The sequence below is a fragment of the Branchiostoma lanceolatum genome, chromosome 15 (genome assembly GCF_035083965.1).
Source record: "Branchiostoma lanceolatum isolate klBraLanc5 chromosome 15, klBraLanc5.hap2, whole genome shotgun sequence".
Taxonomy (NCBI): domain Eukaryota; kingdom Metazoa; phylum Chordata; class Leptocardii; order Amphioxiformes; family Branchiostomatidae; genus Branchiostoma; species Branchiostoma lanceolatum.
The window spans coordinates 6,057,911-6,075,235 of record NC_089736.1 but is presented as its reverse complement, the minus strand read 5'-3'; the positions used below and the strand labels follow the sequence as shown (position 1 = coordinate 6,075,235).

The 17,325-nt window shown below is 42.0% G+C and overlaps 1 protein-coding gene across 1 annotated transcript; it reads left to right on the top strand.

The window, feature by feature from the left end:
• The first annotated feature begins 12,955 nt into the window (after positions 1-12,955).
• On the top strand, positions 12,956-13,714 carry LOC136421071 (uncharacterized). The gene has a single exon (XM_066408216.1). The coding sequence runs from the start codon at positions 12,956-12,958 to the stop codon at positions 13,712-13,714; it is 759 nt and encodes a 252-aa protein (XP_066264313.1).
• Positions 13,715-17,325: the final 3,611 nt, after the last annotated feature.

Below are 17,325 nucleotides of genomic sequence, written 5' to 3'. Positions count from 1 at the left end.
GGCGGTTTTAATGGAGTCATCACATTAGAACAACTGCCTTGATATCGCGCCGGGTAATCGGCACCGCACCGCGTGGCGATCGCCCAATATTGCGCCAAATTGCTCGCCATCCGCTAAATGAATCCAATCATGACCGATCCGTTGGCCGGTGTTCCCGGCCGGTCGGTGCTTTGATTCGCCGCCGCTGACTGGAGAAACGTTTTTTTTTATTATTTATTATTATTGTTTTTTACGACCGGAGAGATTCAGGACGCACCGACGATGGAGTTCTGATCCCCTCGCGGTGTAATAACGTTCAGGGCTGACCAGGTTTGCTGCTCACTGCCATAACGACTTATTAAGCCCCTGTCACACATAGCCGACCATAGCCTCCCGACCTTCTCCAGACCATGGTTGGGAGTTAGTCGTGAGCAAGATCACCTGAGGTTGGGAGTCGGCCGGCGAGGTTGCCTACGACTAGAATCCTTCTAAGTTGTCTGCCAGCAGAGTATAGTTCTTGAAAAATAAAAGTTGGACAAGTCACATTTCTGCTTGGATGCAATCAAAGGCTAGGAGCGTACTGGAGCTAGAATAGGATGGATTCCAGGCTACTCCCAAGTCCCAACCCAGCGTCGACCTTGGTTGGGGAGTGGTCGGGAGCAAAGTCGTGGGAAGGTCCTGAATGTGTGACGGAGGCTTGACCCTGCAGAACATATATCCTAGTCGTGCACAATAGAGTGATAAAGCTAAAATCTACAAGCAACAAGTCAAATCGCTGTGATACCTTGTCTTGTGTCAAAACAAAACATTAAAAACGTCCAAACTTTCTTCCTCTTGTTGCCTATGATTCTTTAGTCTGAAACCATCCATAGACAGAGATTACAGTAGGTATATCAAGGGTTTAAAAATGCAATGTTATGTGGGTACAGATTTCGGGAATGTAGACATCTATAGTGCGGTAGAACGCTCGATTTCATTGGTGTTGTGATACATTGAACTCTTATCAATAAAGTAGAGTGATAATTGGGGCATTAATGCATGTTGATTGGTTTAATGCTAGGTTGGTTAATTGATTACTCGGCTAATGGCTTTATTGGTTGAATAGGTTGTCCGGATGTGTCATGATGTCTTTGCCATCGCGTTACAAAAGAGGGGGTTGAAATTGGAGAGGCAAATCTTGATTGGATCTATTCATATTTTAAGTGATTTTTTAATTACCGCTTCAAATGACAAATTCTCTTTATTACAACGCAAAAATTTTACAAATTTCCGGTGTTAATAGTGCCATAAAAATCTGCATATAATTGTTAAGCGAGGAAGTACAAAAAGAACACATTCCGTGATTGTTTTCTCTGTAGATGTGTACTTGTACCTGGTACTTTCAAGTTTTATCCACAATGCTTTGTTGAATATCTTCATTGTAGTTTCCACGCCCGTATCGGTTTTATGGGTTGAATAGGTCAATTGCAGTACTAATACTTGAGTTCACCACAGTCTTGGTTTCTGTGTTTGAAGTGTAAAAGAGATGACATGGTTTCAAACACAAAGGCACATGAATCTATGTTTTAACAGATATGTACCAAAGCACAAAAGGTATTTCATATTCATTCTAAGACAGTGTAAAAGAGGCCCTTAATTTGTAAGTCGCCTAAATTCAAGCATGTACGTGATGCATGTACGTGATGCGACGTACGAAAAATAGCGACAAATGCTGGAGTTTAGAGACACTAGTACTGTGTGCAGCAATGCTAAAGGAACTGAGCTGCGATGAGAAAGGAATAAGTTACATCATTCTCCTAAAATGTTGCGATTATCAATACTAGCTATATGGTGTCGGCTAGATACGACTTAGTTTTGTTGATAACAACCTACTATATTGTATGATAACTAGTATCAGTCTACGCTCGTTTTATGTACGTACTAGTAGACAGTGTTGAACGGGAAAAAAGTCAGGAAAATTGTCACTTTGGTGGAGTCTCAGATAGTCTTATTCCTGCCGATGATTTATATAGAATACAATATATAGAATTGTGTTTAACGACAAACAAGAAGATATATGTTTTACAATCCTCTTTTTAAACAAATCATGTTTCGTCATCATAAATGTAAATTGATGTGAATCCATTCTATATGTATTAGTAACAATAGTTATATTACAATACAACAAGCGACTGGAAATGTTTTTTCTCATATTGGCATTTCTTATGTGTTTCTTAACATTTTCTACATCATATCTTATCATTTCTGCAGGCTTAAGCTGAGATGTATTGTGCCCACCTAGGAGACGATGACATATTATAAGGTATGGCCGTTTCCTAACGAGTTATTTTTACGTAACATGTTCAGTTGTGGTTATCCGATAAAGGTGGCACAAGCATGAGGGGAACTACCATACGTACTAAACTACTACTACACTAATCCACCGTTATCACGTTAATTCAAGAAATATGGTTTATTTGCAAGTTCTTGCCCGAGGGCTAATTGCAACATGAAACAATGCATAGAAAGGGTATACTGTACAGATAGTGCGAGTTAAAAATGTTGACAAGTGGAACAAATGGCTATTCTAAGAGCTACTACGGAATACAATCTACGCTTTTTGGGTTTGACTTCTTTTTTGGAAGCAAAAATATAATTTAAGAAATACATGCTGTATATATATATGTACCTATATGTCAGGGTAGACCTTCCAATCTGACAGAATCGCCTATTCTACAGGTAGAGATCCCGATCGGTAACCTAAGTGTCATCCTGTTAAGTTCAGGAAAACTCATGTAATGTCTATGGATTGAATTGAAATTTACGATCTATAAATAGGACACCACCCTAACACATTCCTAGCAGCATAATCACGATGTCTGTCAACAGTGACTTCGATTGGAATCTATTCCGGTAATCATAAAAACGCCAAATCGCAACGTTTACCCTTAAAGCTAACATATAGAAATTCATAATGCGTGAATTTTCCTTATAGCAGAGTCGGACCTGCGTATGGAAGTTTCTACGACACAGATTCAGCTCTGCTTCCGGAGAATGAATGCGGGGAAAAGTCTCCGAGTTATCCTAGACAAACATAACAAGCAGTGCATGGGCCATGCAGGCTACGGTACAACAAAATGTTTTAAAAGATGACAACGAGTAGCAACAATGTAGCATATCACAGACTCAAGAATACGCATTACCTATAGGGTGCAAAATAACACTATCATATTACTCAACATTGTCTTATGATGACAAGACACACTACATTTACTCAACATAATAACCGTTACGTATACAATATGGTATGCTTTATACAAAATATGTATACCATGCAATAGAAAAATACCATACAATCTAAAACATCAGAAAACACATACTTAACCTCCGCGCTCTAATTTTCATACATCTTGCTGGTGCTTTATTGAAATTAAAACGGCACTTTTCCTAATTGCCACCTAAAATGGCCACATTTGCACCTCTTATCATTATTGGGGTACTAATTAGGGCTATTAGGTGCATTAAAGCTGTGATGAAATATCAATTGATTGCGTGTTACGTTGTAATTGAATTGCGAAGGGAGGAGGTGGGAGGGGGAGGGTGTGACTTAAGGGTCTCTCATCCTTGAAACCTTAAGAATCGCTGCAGCTAAAGGTGGAATTAATGTGGTTCATACAAGCCGATATCAACAATTGTTTGTTAATGTTAATTTGAATGCAAGTTACAAGCGCCTGGTCACAATAACAGAACAGCAAAATACAAAACGCAGTTGAATATGGTCCATTGAAATATGTGTATACATTCTTACACCTTGTCGTTTTGAACTTGTCTTTGGGACTGACTCAACGTTTGAGTGTTCGTGACATAGTTACGATCTTTCACGACTTGATAAGTTGGACACACCTTTCTCTGTTATGACTTAGCTCAAGATATTCTCTTATGACTTAGCTCAAGATATTCTCTGTTTACTTGTATGTATCTTGTACGATGCCTTGTACATCCTTGTATCTATACATTGCAAATATCAAATGTCTTGGTGGTCGTTGGCTAATACACACATTTATGTTATGGACATACGGCCATTCATATCTTTCTTACATTGATCAACATACTGATAATGGTTGTGGTGCCTGCAATGCATTTGTTTGAAGTAGATACATATTGTTGAGGTAAGAACCATCCTATTACGCTTCAGCTTCAACAATTTAAATACAACCTGGACTAGGTTACCCTTTAAATGTCTTTGCTTTTAATCTTGTTTAAATGCTTTAAATGAATAGAATATTTGACATCATTTTCTGCTTTTTAATCACAAGTTAGCAATGTTGTCATTCTCAAGTCTGAAGCAGACGGCTTTCCGAGTGCCCTAACATTTACATGTCAAACCTTCGTCTTCGCGAACAAATCCCACGCGAACACTTCGAAACGGTGTGTAGTTTTCTACTGCTAACTCTACAAAAAAAGATTTTCACCTTACCTTTGGGACAATCGTGATGACGTTGACACACTTTTGCATGACGTCAGCACAAGTACGCAAAGAAACAACTGAAGTGGCCGCCATTCTGCTTTGAATGCTTCAAAACTTTGGAAAATCTTACAAATGACTTCATTTGTCTTCAATATCAAGACTTTCTGACGTGGCATCGGGATGAAAAATTGTCCCTATCTCTTCAAGGCTGCCTGTTATTATTTCGTAATACGCCATCTCTTCAGCCACGCCTAGCGGCATTAACAGATGAAGGGAAATTATGCCGGGTTAGAAATGGAACTATTCCACCGCTCAATCAGGGGATAGGTTGACAAAGGGAGAGGTATCAGATCGCTTGATTCTGACTGGTGTTAAATGGTGCTATGGTAGTAAGACTTGTGGAGTCACCGGAGCTCTGTTGCTATGGTTACGCATTCTAACCAGATTAAGTGTACGTTTTCTGAAATCAGTGTTGTTGAAATCAAGGTTAAAATGGTTTGTAGGTGCGTAGAGCACAGTGTGTATACATGTAAGTTGTGTCCGTTAATCACTTAACAAACATAATATTTAGTAAATATTGGTGGGAATAATGTTGTGTTTCCGGTTACCCGACTGACCCTAGCAAAAACCTGCCGTCCCTAGCCTATTTTGTTGCAGGCAAGGGACATACAATTTTCAATCGAACATTTGAGTCTTTAAATTCAAAACAGTCTACATTTCGTACCCTGTTAACAGATAAAGGTTTTGAGCAGCTGGTGTAAGAATGTGTAATAAACATAGTGTACGTCTTTGTTGATATCCTTGTGCTTGTACAATGTATATCTGCATGGTTAGAATTTGACGTTGAAAACACCAGTGTCCTGATCACGATGCATTTCAGTTTTACATTGTTAAACTGTTTCTGGGGTTACTTCGGCTGAAAATGAACCCATGGTAAACTTCCATATTATTGTATTGTATTTCTGCTTGGCTATCTGCGTCTTCCATGACCATCGATTTTTTTCTTCTTATGGTTTTCTGAATCGGATAACCTTTGTTATTTCCGGTATGCGAATACGGTAAGGGGTACACACCTACGCCGAGGGATGTTTACAATTTTGTTATCATGTGAGTCAAGATGATGGAAAGCAAAATTCATAAAACATCGGAAAGAAACCGTTAGCAAAAGTGTCGAGTAGCGGACCAGGAACTATGATCGTATTCAGTAAATTCAAAAGAACCCTAAATTGTAACGTAACCCTGAACTTGTGTCTTTAAAAAAAAAATCTGTCATTGATAATTCCATAATCCTTTCTTTTCCGTCCTCAACTTTAAGCTGATCGTATCCATTGCTTATTTCATCTAAGAAGACCTTGAGGTCTTAAAATCTATTGCTACTTTCGCCCCTAAATTCGTTCGCGGTCCTCACTTATTCTCCCCCTGTCTTTTTTTCGAGCCTTAGAATGAAATCATTAACACACAGTTGTGTTTATTTCATTTCGCCGAAATACAGATTGGCTTTTCATTGGTTTCCCGCAGTTTACAAGTTTTGTTCACGTTGTAGCTTCGTGCCAGTGTCGTCATGTGTTGCACGGCTGTGCCCCGCACGCGTGTTAGACAGCAGCGACACTTAACGGTAGGATATAGTACTGCATACATACAAAATACCTGCAGAAAGGTGACTTCATTATACCTCCACTCCACAAGGACGGCGCTCTCGACGCGGACACTTTGCGACCTCCAATTTAACAGAGCTCTCAACGAATTTCTTAGATAAAGAACAATTTTTTTTTTTTACTTTGTGTGTCTTATTTTCAGCCATACTTTTACATTTTGCACGATATAGTCCGATTTAGGTCGCAGCGAGAGCGCAGAGCGATCGCCATCTAGTGGAATAGTCAAAGAACATAAAGCTAGTCTTCATTCTCCTACTCAGATTCTCACCCGCGCCCTAGAACCCATCTTAGTTCTAGGACGCGGGTTCGAATTTGCGTAGGAAAATGACTAGCCTTCTGATTGGTCTATAGTCAACTCAGCATGCTAGCAAAGGCTTCCTTCAGCAACGTTTACAACTCTACTGAGTGTGATTTCTTTCTGTACCATTTCTTAACTTTTACTTCTATGCCGGTATAGGTTATCAATCGTCGAACATACGTTAAACAAGAAAATGAGAAAATATGTTTTGAATGCAATATTTAGCGAATGTTGAATTAGTTATGGACTTTCTAAGCTAAAAAGCTTAGAGATAAGCATGCATGGGGAAAACCAGTTGTATTTTTTTCTTCGATCGTTTTTGATGATTATAGATAATGCCTATTTTCCCGTTCTCTTCTGCAAACTGTTTATTTATCAAACACCCAAAGTGCCAAGTTCTTCCACCCTTCTCTGCCCATCACCACCCATACGGGTTTATCCCCAGCAGTTTAGTAGCGCCACCTGACGACTACAAAACTGATGCTGAATCAAGGTTGGCTCTATCTGACAGAGAGTGAGAACTTTACGAATCCCTATAGTCTATAACACATCTTCTTTTGTTTATTCAACTGATTAGTACAATGGCCTAGAAGTTCAAGGTTTGTTGTGTTTTGTTTACTGTGCGCATTTTTATTTTCTGTGTGCATCTTTTTTCTGTGTGCGATTTTATTTTCTGTGTGCATTCTTATTTTCTGTGTACTTTTTTTTCTGAGTACATTTTTCTGCTGTGTGCATTTGTTTTCTGTTAGCACTCCAAGCTAGTTCTTGTCTCTATGGGCGCTGTACGTTTTCGTTACACCTGCATCTACATGTACAGTGGAAAAACAACAAGAACAATCAACGTAATTTCTATATTTTGTACTTTATTAGGCACAAACATCACTTTACAATCGCAGTAGTACACAATCAAATGGCCATGAGAATCGAAGGCTTGAACATGTGAGCTCATCTTTGGCAATTTAGCAGTGGGACATGGTATAGTTAGGAGGAACACCATCAATGGTACTAGCCCAGCTAAGTTTTTCACTAAAGGGTTAGAAATACCGGCCATATATCCAATCATATATTAATCAAATCCTTGCATCAAGCTGTTATACATTTTGTCTATTTTTGGCAACGCCCCAGGGGGCGTCATTTTGTCATTAGTAATCTTTGTTAAAATATAAGCAGTACAAACCGTTTTCAACACTTTTATAAGAGGTGGATTTTCCACAACAGTACACTAGGTGTCGAGGATATCTGGATATAAGGTTGTACATTTTCCAAATTTCTTTTTTTAGCAAAGCCTCAAGTGTATGTTGTTGGTAATTTTGACCAGACAAAATAAATATATGACCTATATATGTACCACATGCGATGTTTGAAATGCAATGGAGTCCCAAATGGAACAGAATTCTACATAAGTATAAATTACAATGTTTTCTTCATACACATGTAAGTCACGAATCTACTATACGAAACTACAATCATTGAATCCCATTCCTGTAACACTTTCTCCTACGCTTAACGTCATTAGACAACAAAATGTCTTCAGCAAGAGACCAATCCCACATCCATCTATATTTCCTGGGTGCAAGATAAACAATGTTTCCTGGCCTGGGGAGGGGGTTTGTTGTACAGAGTTCTTTTTTTTCTAGTATTCACTTGAGCCACAATCTTTTACTTCAAAAAACTACAATCATTAAATCCCTTTCCTTTAATAAGACGTTCTCTTACGCTTAACGTCATTAGACAACAAATTGTCTTCAGTAAGAGACCAATTCTACATCCATCCAAATTTCCCGCCTGCAAGATAAACAATGTCTATTTTGTCATTTCACAGCCAATGATAGCAACACTTTCTGTAACTTATGATTTCTGTTTTAAAACGCAGCGACTGAGAGACATTTGTTGGTTGTACAAGTACAGTTGGATGAAATACAGCCAGCATCTTTAATAATCTAGGAGGGAGTTAAATTAAAAATTGCTTCAATGAACATTTAGTGTTAAAACCTTGCTCTCTGTAACCTTGGTATCACTTGTGCAACATGACGGGTCAGAATTTACAACTTTTCAATTTAGTTTCCTTGACTTGCAGTATAATGTGGGTCAGAATTACTTAATGAACATTTAGTGTTAAAACCTTGCTCTCTGCTGTAACCTTGGTATCACTTGTGCAACATGACAAGGGTTAGAATTTACAACTTTTCAATTTAGTTTCCTTGACTTGAAGTAAAATGTGGGAGGCTATCCTTGACTTGAGCAGGCTAAAGTTTTGACGTTTTGCACTAAATTTGTATTGGTCAATGGGTTAGGCAGCAGGGAGAATGTTAAATATGGGGCTTGTCTCTTGAAGGTATCTGGCGACCTGAGATCACCTGTGATCATACCTAAATGCTCTGGCGATGATGACTTGCCTTGATTGTGGACTCATCCTTCATACCTAGAGATTTGGACCTGTGAACTTGGCCTTTGTTGTCACTCTTGTGACCTTGGGAAGTGGTGATGGCTCCTTTGGAGGCCTGTTGACAGGACATGTTGTGGTGATTTGTATTTTCTGAGGGTTTAGCTTTGAGTGCAGCCTGATACTTAGCCCTGCTCTGATGTCTACTGGGATGGGTAGTTGGGTTATTGTACAGACTCTGAGGCATTGTCTGCAGTCCAAACTTTGCAGCTCTCATTGTTCTACTGTAGGTACCAATCAAACCCTCATATCGGGGGCCACTACTATTGCCTGATACAGGCATTCCGTGTGCTCTGATGTTAGTCTGACGGCCGTGTGCAGGTATCTGGTAATTCTGTGGGTCTCTCCAGACTTGTGGGGCTGTATCATAGGATGGGTGTTTGCCACCCAGCCTGGTTGGTGAAGCAAGGGCCACCTTACCGACAGTGGCGTTAAATCTTACGGAGTAGTCCTCATTGTTGTGAGGAACGCGGAGTGTCAGGGGGAATGATAGGCGTCTCTTGTTATATCTGTAGTTACCAATTAAACCCATATATCTGTGGAGACTGTTGCCTTTTAGAGGCATTCCATGTGCTCTGATGTTAGTCTGACGTCCACGTGCAGGTATCTGGTAATTCTGTGGGTCTCTCCAGACTTGTGGGGCTGTATCGTAGGATGGGTGTTTGCCACCCAGCCTGGTTGATGAAGGAAGGGCCACCTTAGCTGTAGCGGCATTAGATACTACAGAGTAGTCCTGGGGGTATGATAGGCGCCTTCTGTTATGTTTGTAGTTACCAATTAAGCCCATGTACCGGTGGCCACTGTGGCCTGCTCTGATGTTAGTCTGACGTCCACGTGCAGGTATCTGGTAGTTCTGTGGATCTCTCCAGACTTGTGGAGCTTTATCGTAGGATGGGTGTTTGCCACCCAGCCTGGTTGATGAAGGAAGGGCCAACTCAGCTGGAGTGTTCTTACAGAGTAATCTTACAGAGTAGTTCATGTCGTCCTGGTGTGTCAGAGGGTATGACAGGCGTCTCCTGTTGTAGTACTCATCTGGAATTTCCCAGTAAGGATGCTGTGCCCCTGGTCTTGTGTTGTAGTAGTTGTAGTACTCATCTGGAATTTGCCAATAAGGATGTTGTGCCCCTGGTCTTGTGTTGTAGTAGTTGAAGTACTCGTCAGGTATCTGACTATAATCATTATCAGTCTGTGACGCCGGCGAAGCGGCAGTGTTTTGCTGGGAGTACTCATCAGGAATTTCACAGTACTGGGGCTCATCACCTGAAGATGAAGGTCCCTGTGAACCACCGACAGCCTGTGTGGCTTCGTCGCCTTTTGAACAACAGCGCTGCCTTCTGATAACATACGTAACACACAGCGCTACCAGTACTACACCTACTACAACTACTATTGTGATGATCGCTACAAGTGGGGATATCTCTGTGATATCAATCTGTGTGGTTTGGTCGCCCTGCATTCTGATAACGTACGTCACAATCAGTGCCACCATTACTACCAGTACTACCCCTAGTACAACTGTGAGGACAGTAGTAATGAAGCCAAACCAGGCGAAAATTAGGCAAATGTGTATGTAAATTTTCGCCTGATTTGACCTCACCCAAATGCAAATTAGTACCCCTTCATCCAACGTTATGCTGCAAGTTTTCGCCTGAAGTGACCTCAACCAAATGCAAATTAGTACCCCCTACTCAAATGCAAATTAGTACCCCTTCATCCAATGTTATGCAAATGAGTTCTCCCCACTCAGACCAAAATTATGCAAATTAATACCCATGTGGATGCGTTTAGAGTAGGATGGCATAAAGGCATGGAGACGACTCGAAACTTTGTAATCAGGACGCTGGACTCAATCGAGCCATGACCAAAACAGAAATCGAAGGGATTCTACAGCATTTATTATATTACAAGACTGGAGGATCATTCGAACCTGAGGAATGGGTGCAAGGCAGCATGCGGAAATCTACCACGTTGAGGATTTACAATCTACTGGAGAAACTACAGCATCAGTGGAGAGACGTTTTAGAGGAATTCATGATTGTTTCCTGCAGAGATGTCACGACGGGGTTGAAACATGTTGTGTCATACGTTTTACAGTCGACAATCCATTGGGGACGGATCCTCACGAGCATAGGTTTCACCGTCACTGTGTGCGCGGAACTGTTGAATAGATCATGGCGGCATCAACTGATATGTCAGCTCATATCGGACGGGTCTGTATTAATTAATCACCTGGCAGGCGAATTTATCAACCAAGCTGATGGTTGGAACGAGCTGTTAATGACACATAAGGGTGGTCATTCGAGATGGTTCAAAATGTTTGTTATAGCAATATGCGGATTCATGTCTGCAAGGGTCTGTGTGATCATTGCACCATTGTAAACAGAACGCCCTACCCCCTCAGATTTGACTCACGGAGAATGGGAGAGTATGTGAAACAAATAAATGTTTCATATGCAAATTAGTACCCCTTCATCTAACGTTATGCTGCAAGTTTTCGCCTGAAGTGGCCTCAACCAAATGCAAATTAGTACCCCTACCCAAATGTAAATTAGTACCCCTTCATCTAATGTTATGCAAATGAGTTCGCAAAATTATGCAAATTAATAGCTATGCAGATGCATTTAGAGTAGGATGGCATAAAAGCAGAGTATTGGAGACGGCTTTTGCACCGTCCTTATCGACTTGGTGTGAGATCATCATGTTTCAGCCCCTAGACGTTGAAGAGCCTATGGAGGTAGACGAATATACACCACCTGCGTCATGTAAACCGTTACAGGAAGACATTGCATCAATGTTCCCATCTCCGTACTTCGACATGCAGCTACCGCTAGGTGAAGAAGTGTACCTGACCGTTCAGCTGTTCGGGGATAAGCCTACAGTTGCCGTGCGACAGATTTACCATCGAAACCCTGACGATATGAATGACATAGCGCCAGGGAAGCAGGAATATACCATGACTCCTGAACAGTGGCAGACTCTCAAACACAACATGTCAAAAGTATCTGCAAAGGTGATGGAGGGTAAGTTTGCAGTGATGAATTCCTTCAGCCCTCCAAAGTTTCCACCTATAGGGTTTCATCTAGAAGGTGAGTCGTCTGTCGCCGTGGCGATCTTTGACGGGGTCCCGATCGTGGGTCTGGGGCAGTTCTTCCGACCACGCCATGGCAAGGACCACCGAGGGATGCTGCCTGGCACGAAAGGGATCAATTTGACGATGGGGCAGTGGTACACCTTGGAGAACAGTGTGGAAATGGTCGACAGGATGCTGAACTCTAAAAACTTGCGCAAGCCGGGTGGCGTAGTGTACTTCTAAAGCGTACATACATGTCGTTACGGAGATATGTATGGAAATGGTTTCAGTAGATGAAGGTTATGCAAATGAATTGGAGTTTGAGGATAGTATAAAGGATAGTATAAAGGATGTGATGGAACAGTTGCTGCACATACCATGGCATCACCGACTTTTGACGACAGCATCGTGTTATCAGTCTGCGATGGAGAGTGTCAATGCACCGTTTGTTTGCTGACTGATATGTTCGCAAGGTTGAGTATAAAGGATGACAGCGAAACTTCATCACAACGTGCCGTACCAATGCGTGACCCGATCGGTTGTCAGCCAAGGCCTCAACATCACCCCCAGCCCTACCTACAGACGTCGGTGGATGGAGAAGAGGGCAAGTATGCCACACCAGTCTCACCTGCGATTTGAATGAATGAATGCCTAAATGCAGGGGGAAACTGATTGCTATAAATAGTACATCTGGTTAGATCTGGTTTCGAAGAATCTGGGTAGAACTGGTTTATAACAACATGACGTGGAGGTCATTGATAGGATGAAGAACGTATCCTGTATGCAAATCAGCGGTGGATGCAACCTGTTTGCTATAAATAGTACATCTGGCTTGATCCGGTTTCGAAGAATCTGACCAGAACCGGTTTACAACAACGTGACGTGGAAGTCATTGATAGGTTGAAGAACCTATCTTGCATGCAAAACAACTGTGGATATGGTGTTTTTTGATGAGCTGATTGGTCTGTGTGATCGAAGGGGGAGTATAAAGGACAGTGAAGAATCCACGTTTTCACATGCGACATCATCGTCTTTATATCGCATACCGTGAATCACTGAGAAGATGTCTGCACCCGATTTCGGCAACTTGTTGATGTTGACAGAGTGTGACGTTGAGTATGCGGGCACTTCTACCAAAGCTCCACCAGCATATCGTTCCATGGGGACGCAGACGGATGGGGTGGTACCGACGTCTACTATCTACGTACCCGACAAAGTCACTCAGCCTGGTCGGGGGATTGATAGTCCATGGATGGATAGGCCAACGCCGAAGATCCAGATAGAGAACGAGAATGGTGTACTGCAAATCAGGTACCCCATAGGTGACAATGTCTTCGTCACTGTCGGACGTTTCAACGGGAAAGCGTTGCTGTCTGTGCGGCAATTCTACCAACCCCAACCCGAAGAGCCAAACGTGTGGAGGGCCTGTAAGAGAGGATTGGCCCTGTCCCCTGAGCAGTGGTGGGCTCTAAAACGTGTCATGCCAAGTATGGCATCGGCTCTGTTGGAGTGCACTCTCGCCTCATTGCCCTACAACGCAACGAAGGTCGACCCTAGGCGTTACGACTTGGGAAATCTACGGTACGCAATCGTAGAGATCTTCAGAGGAGAACCAGTCGTGGCTCTGCGAGAGTTCTTCAAACCTTGTCCTGACAGCGATCCCAGTAGAATCCTACCAGGCAAGAAAGGCATCAACCTCACCCCACAGCAATGGCAGACGATTGAGAACATTGAGGACAAGGTAGAAATTGCCCTACAGATCGTCCTAGAAGACAAGTCGTTCCTGACCAGCGACCTCATGGCAAAGCTTTCTAGTGACTGAGTGATGGGATGTCTCAAATAAAGCCTCCCGTAGTATGAATGCGGGCAAAGTTTGAACCCATATTGTGTCTGTTGTTTACTAGTATTATACATAAATAAATTTTAGGTAAGGTCAGTAAGAACGCATAAAAACATATGGTACCGAACACCACTGCGTTTGCAAACTGACCAGGGAACAGAGTTTCTCAATAGACATTTTCAGACTCTTCTCAAAGTAGAGGGGGTTGATTTCTTTACGACGTTTAATGCCGAGACCAAAACAAGTGTCGTCGAAAGGTTCAACAGGACCTTGAAGACCAAAATGTGGAAATACTTCACCCCAAGTAACACGTATCGATACATAGATGTGTTGCAGGATATAGCATGGTCGTATAACCATTCACGTCATCGTAGTATATAGAAACAAAACCGGCAGAAGTGAACGCGAAAAATCAACACATCGTATGCATATGGCATACGTTGTATAGAGACGATACACTGCCAGGACCTGGAAAAAGAGCGAAAAGGGAAAAAAAAGACAATTCCACCCTTTCGATTCATGGTTGGCGGTACTGTTCGTATTAGCAAGTCCAAGTTGTTAATGGAAAAAGGTTATACATCCAATTGGACAACAGAACTATTTACCATTTCGCAGTGGTTGTCGGTGGGTGAGCTTTCAGTTTGGCCGTCAAGACGGAATGACCTTCCATGGTTGTAAAACGAGTAATAAACGGGTCAGCGTTGAATTCTAATCCCTCTAAGTGCTGTAAAGGCAATTCGATGAAAGTGTGGCAGACTGGCCGACCACGTCTTTTATATTATCTGATGGTATTGAAAACGTTTTGCATATTCCTTTGGAAAATGGATATGTGCTGACACCCCAATTTTTGTGGAATTGATGACACTACAAAAATATTTCCATCACCAGTCTTCGTGTCCATGGTGATGACCCGGTCACCCCTGGTACGCGCAGTCACTCTAGATCACCAAGTTTTAAAACCACAGTATTTGCTTTATGATGTCACATTTTAAACACCACACATCATTAACCGAGTAAAACTATACATCTACACCACGAATATTTATCGGGTCCATCAACTCAGAACAGCTAATTGCAGTAAAACATCGACCATCTATTGTTTCAACCGTAGCGGTGTTGCCCATGGCAACCAGCACAACTATCACACGTGCAAACAGTGCTGACACTGGGAAATATTTGTATCGCCGACTGCCGTATCCTTGGAAACGACTTGGTTCACCCCTGGGTCACCTATGGTCAACAATTGTCATAGAGTTAAACCAACCTCCTTGGTTAAACACACACACATACAAACACGGAAAAAATCAGCACGAGTTTTAAACAAAGCATGGAAGCCGCTATTACGTGCTACACACATGTGTGGATACACATGTTGCATTTCAATTGTTTTTCAACGGGAAACCTTTTGACATTTTAGACCTACCGCCACGGACAAACTGTTGTCATGACAGCTAATAGTGTGCACGTGCAATAAGAATGTGCATCGGAAATATTTGTATCGCCAACTGGCGTATCCATGGAAACGACTTGGTTCACCCCCGGGTCACCTATGTTCAACAATTGTCATAGAGTTAAACCAACCTCCTTGGTTAAACACACACATACAAACACGGAAAAAATCAGCACGAGTTTTAAACAAAGCATGGAAGCCGCTATTACGTGCTACAAACATGTGTGGATACACATGTTGCATTTAAATTGTTTTTCAACGGGAAACCTTTTGACATTTTAGACCTACCGCCACGGACAAACTGTTGTCATGACAGCTAATAGTGTACACGTGCAATAAGAATGTGCATCGGAAATATTTGTATCGCCAACTGGCGTATCCATGGAAACGACTTGGTTCACCCCCAGGGTCACCTATGGTCAACAATTGTCATAGAGTTAAACCAACCTCCTTGGTTAAACACACACACATACAAACACGGAAAAAATCAGCACGAGTTTTAAACAAAGCATGGAAGCCGCTATTACGTGCTACAAACATGTGTGGATACACATGTTGCATTTCAATTGTTTTTCAACGGGAAACCTTTTGACATTTTAGACCTACCGCCACGGACAAGCTGTTGTCATGACAGCTAATAGTGTACACGTGCAATAAGAATGTGCATCGTCAGGTCCCAATGGGTGAGATACGCGTTCCATTTGTAAGTAAAATTTAACAAAGCAGATGCCGACAAGCTATTGTGTATGATAAGGCAGGCAAAATTTCGTTGACCGCAGTTGAGCTCACGTAGACAAGATACAAACACTGCTACCGACATTCATGGATCACCGAAAGCGGATTTTGCAGGACTCTACGCAGTTCGCGGACATGCGGGAAAGGACAAAAGCGTGCGTTTGCTCGACTTGTTGAGATAATTGCACCACCGCACCGTAAGGCTATTGTGTAACGGTTGCACGGGGAGATTCTAAACATGGGCAAGCGGAGAATACCATGAGTTTGCTCGACTTGTTGAGATAATTGCACCGCCGCACCGTAGGGCTATTGTGTAACGGTTGCAAGGAGAGATGATGCATCCGAAAGAATTTGTGTGTTGTGGTCTCTAAACCGTTTCAAAACGTCTTTAGAAAAAGGAAAGTTAGCATTGAATTGTGACGCGTTAAGCAATCATACACGTGAAGCTAGCGCTTCACTGCAAATCTGTTTCAAGTGCGGGTCTACAATACGTTTCAAAATGATTCGAGTAGATTCTGTCTTCACCTTACACTCTCGCAGTAGGTCCAGAAACCTTTGCAAACTTCCCGTGCGTTTATAACTGCCACACATTCATACCCACGGGCGACACGGACTCTAGGACGTGTCGCTGACAACGCTGGCTGATAATTTTTGTCCGGTCCAATATGTTACATTGTTTTGAGGTGTATGTGATTTTCTTGGTTAATCACATGAAAGAGGAGGGTTTATTGTTCGACCAAAACCAAAGTATTTAAGTCTGATGTTTTTACTGTTGTTTCGTAGAAACGAATGTATTAGAAAAGCGTCAAGTTCTGTGTACATTTAGACGTGGATGTAGTACCTCGGTTGCTTTCTACTATGCGGTCCCTGGTTACCGTACGGTTAGAATTTGAGGGAGACATTTATTTATGAATATTCAAGAGTCACTCTAAATCACACACACACACACACACACATACACACACACATGTACGCATACATACACACAAAAACACACACACACACTCACACACACACACACACACACACACACAGAGAAACACACACACACACACAGAGAAACACACACACACACACACACACACACACACACACACTATTGGTACCGAATAAGAACGGTCATGAGTCACTCATGAGTCGTTCGTCGCCGCGTCCAATGACGTCGTCTCGCGATGGCGAGCAAGGTTCGCTTCTACCTATGCAAATGAGTGACTCATCGTATCATTATGTACGTATACAAATGAGGCCTGGTTTCGCTCCTACTATACTACTACTCGTTCATATGCAAATGAGTTCACTAGGCACCATAAAGACAGATGCAAATGAGTTCACTTGGGGGTACCATGAAGAAAAATGCAAATGAGTTCAGACTAGATGGTCATAAAAGCATGATGTAGTCGCCTGGACT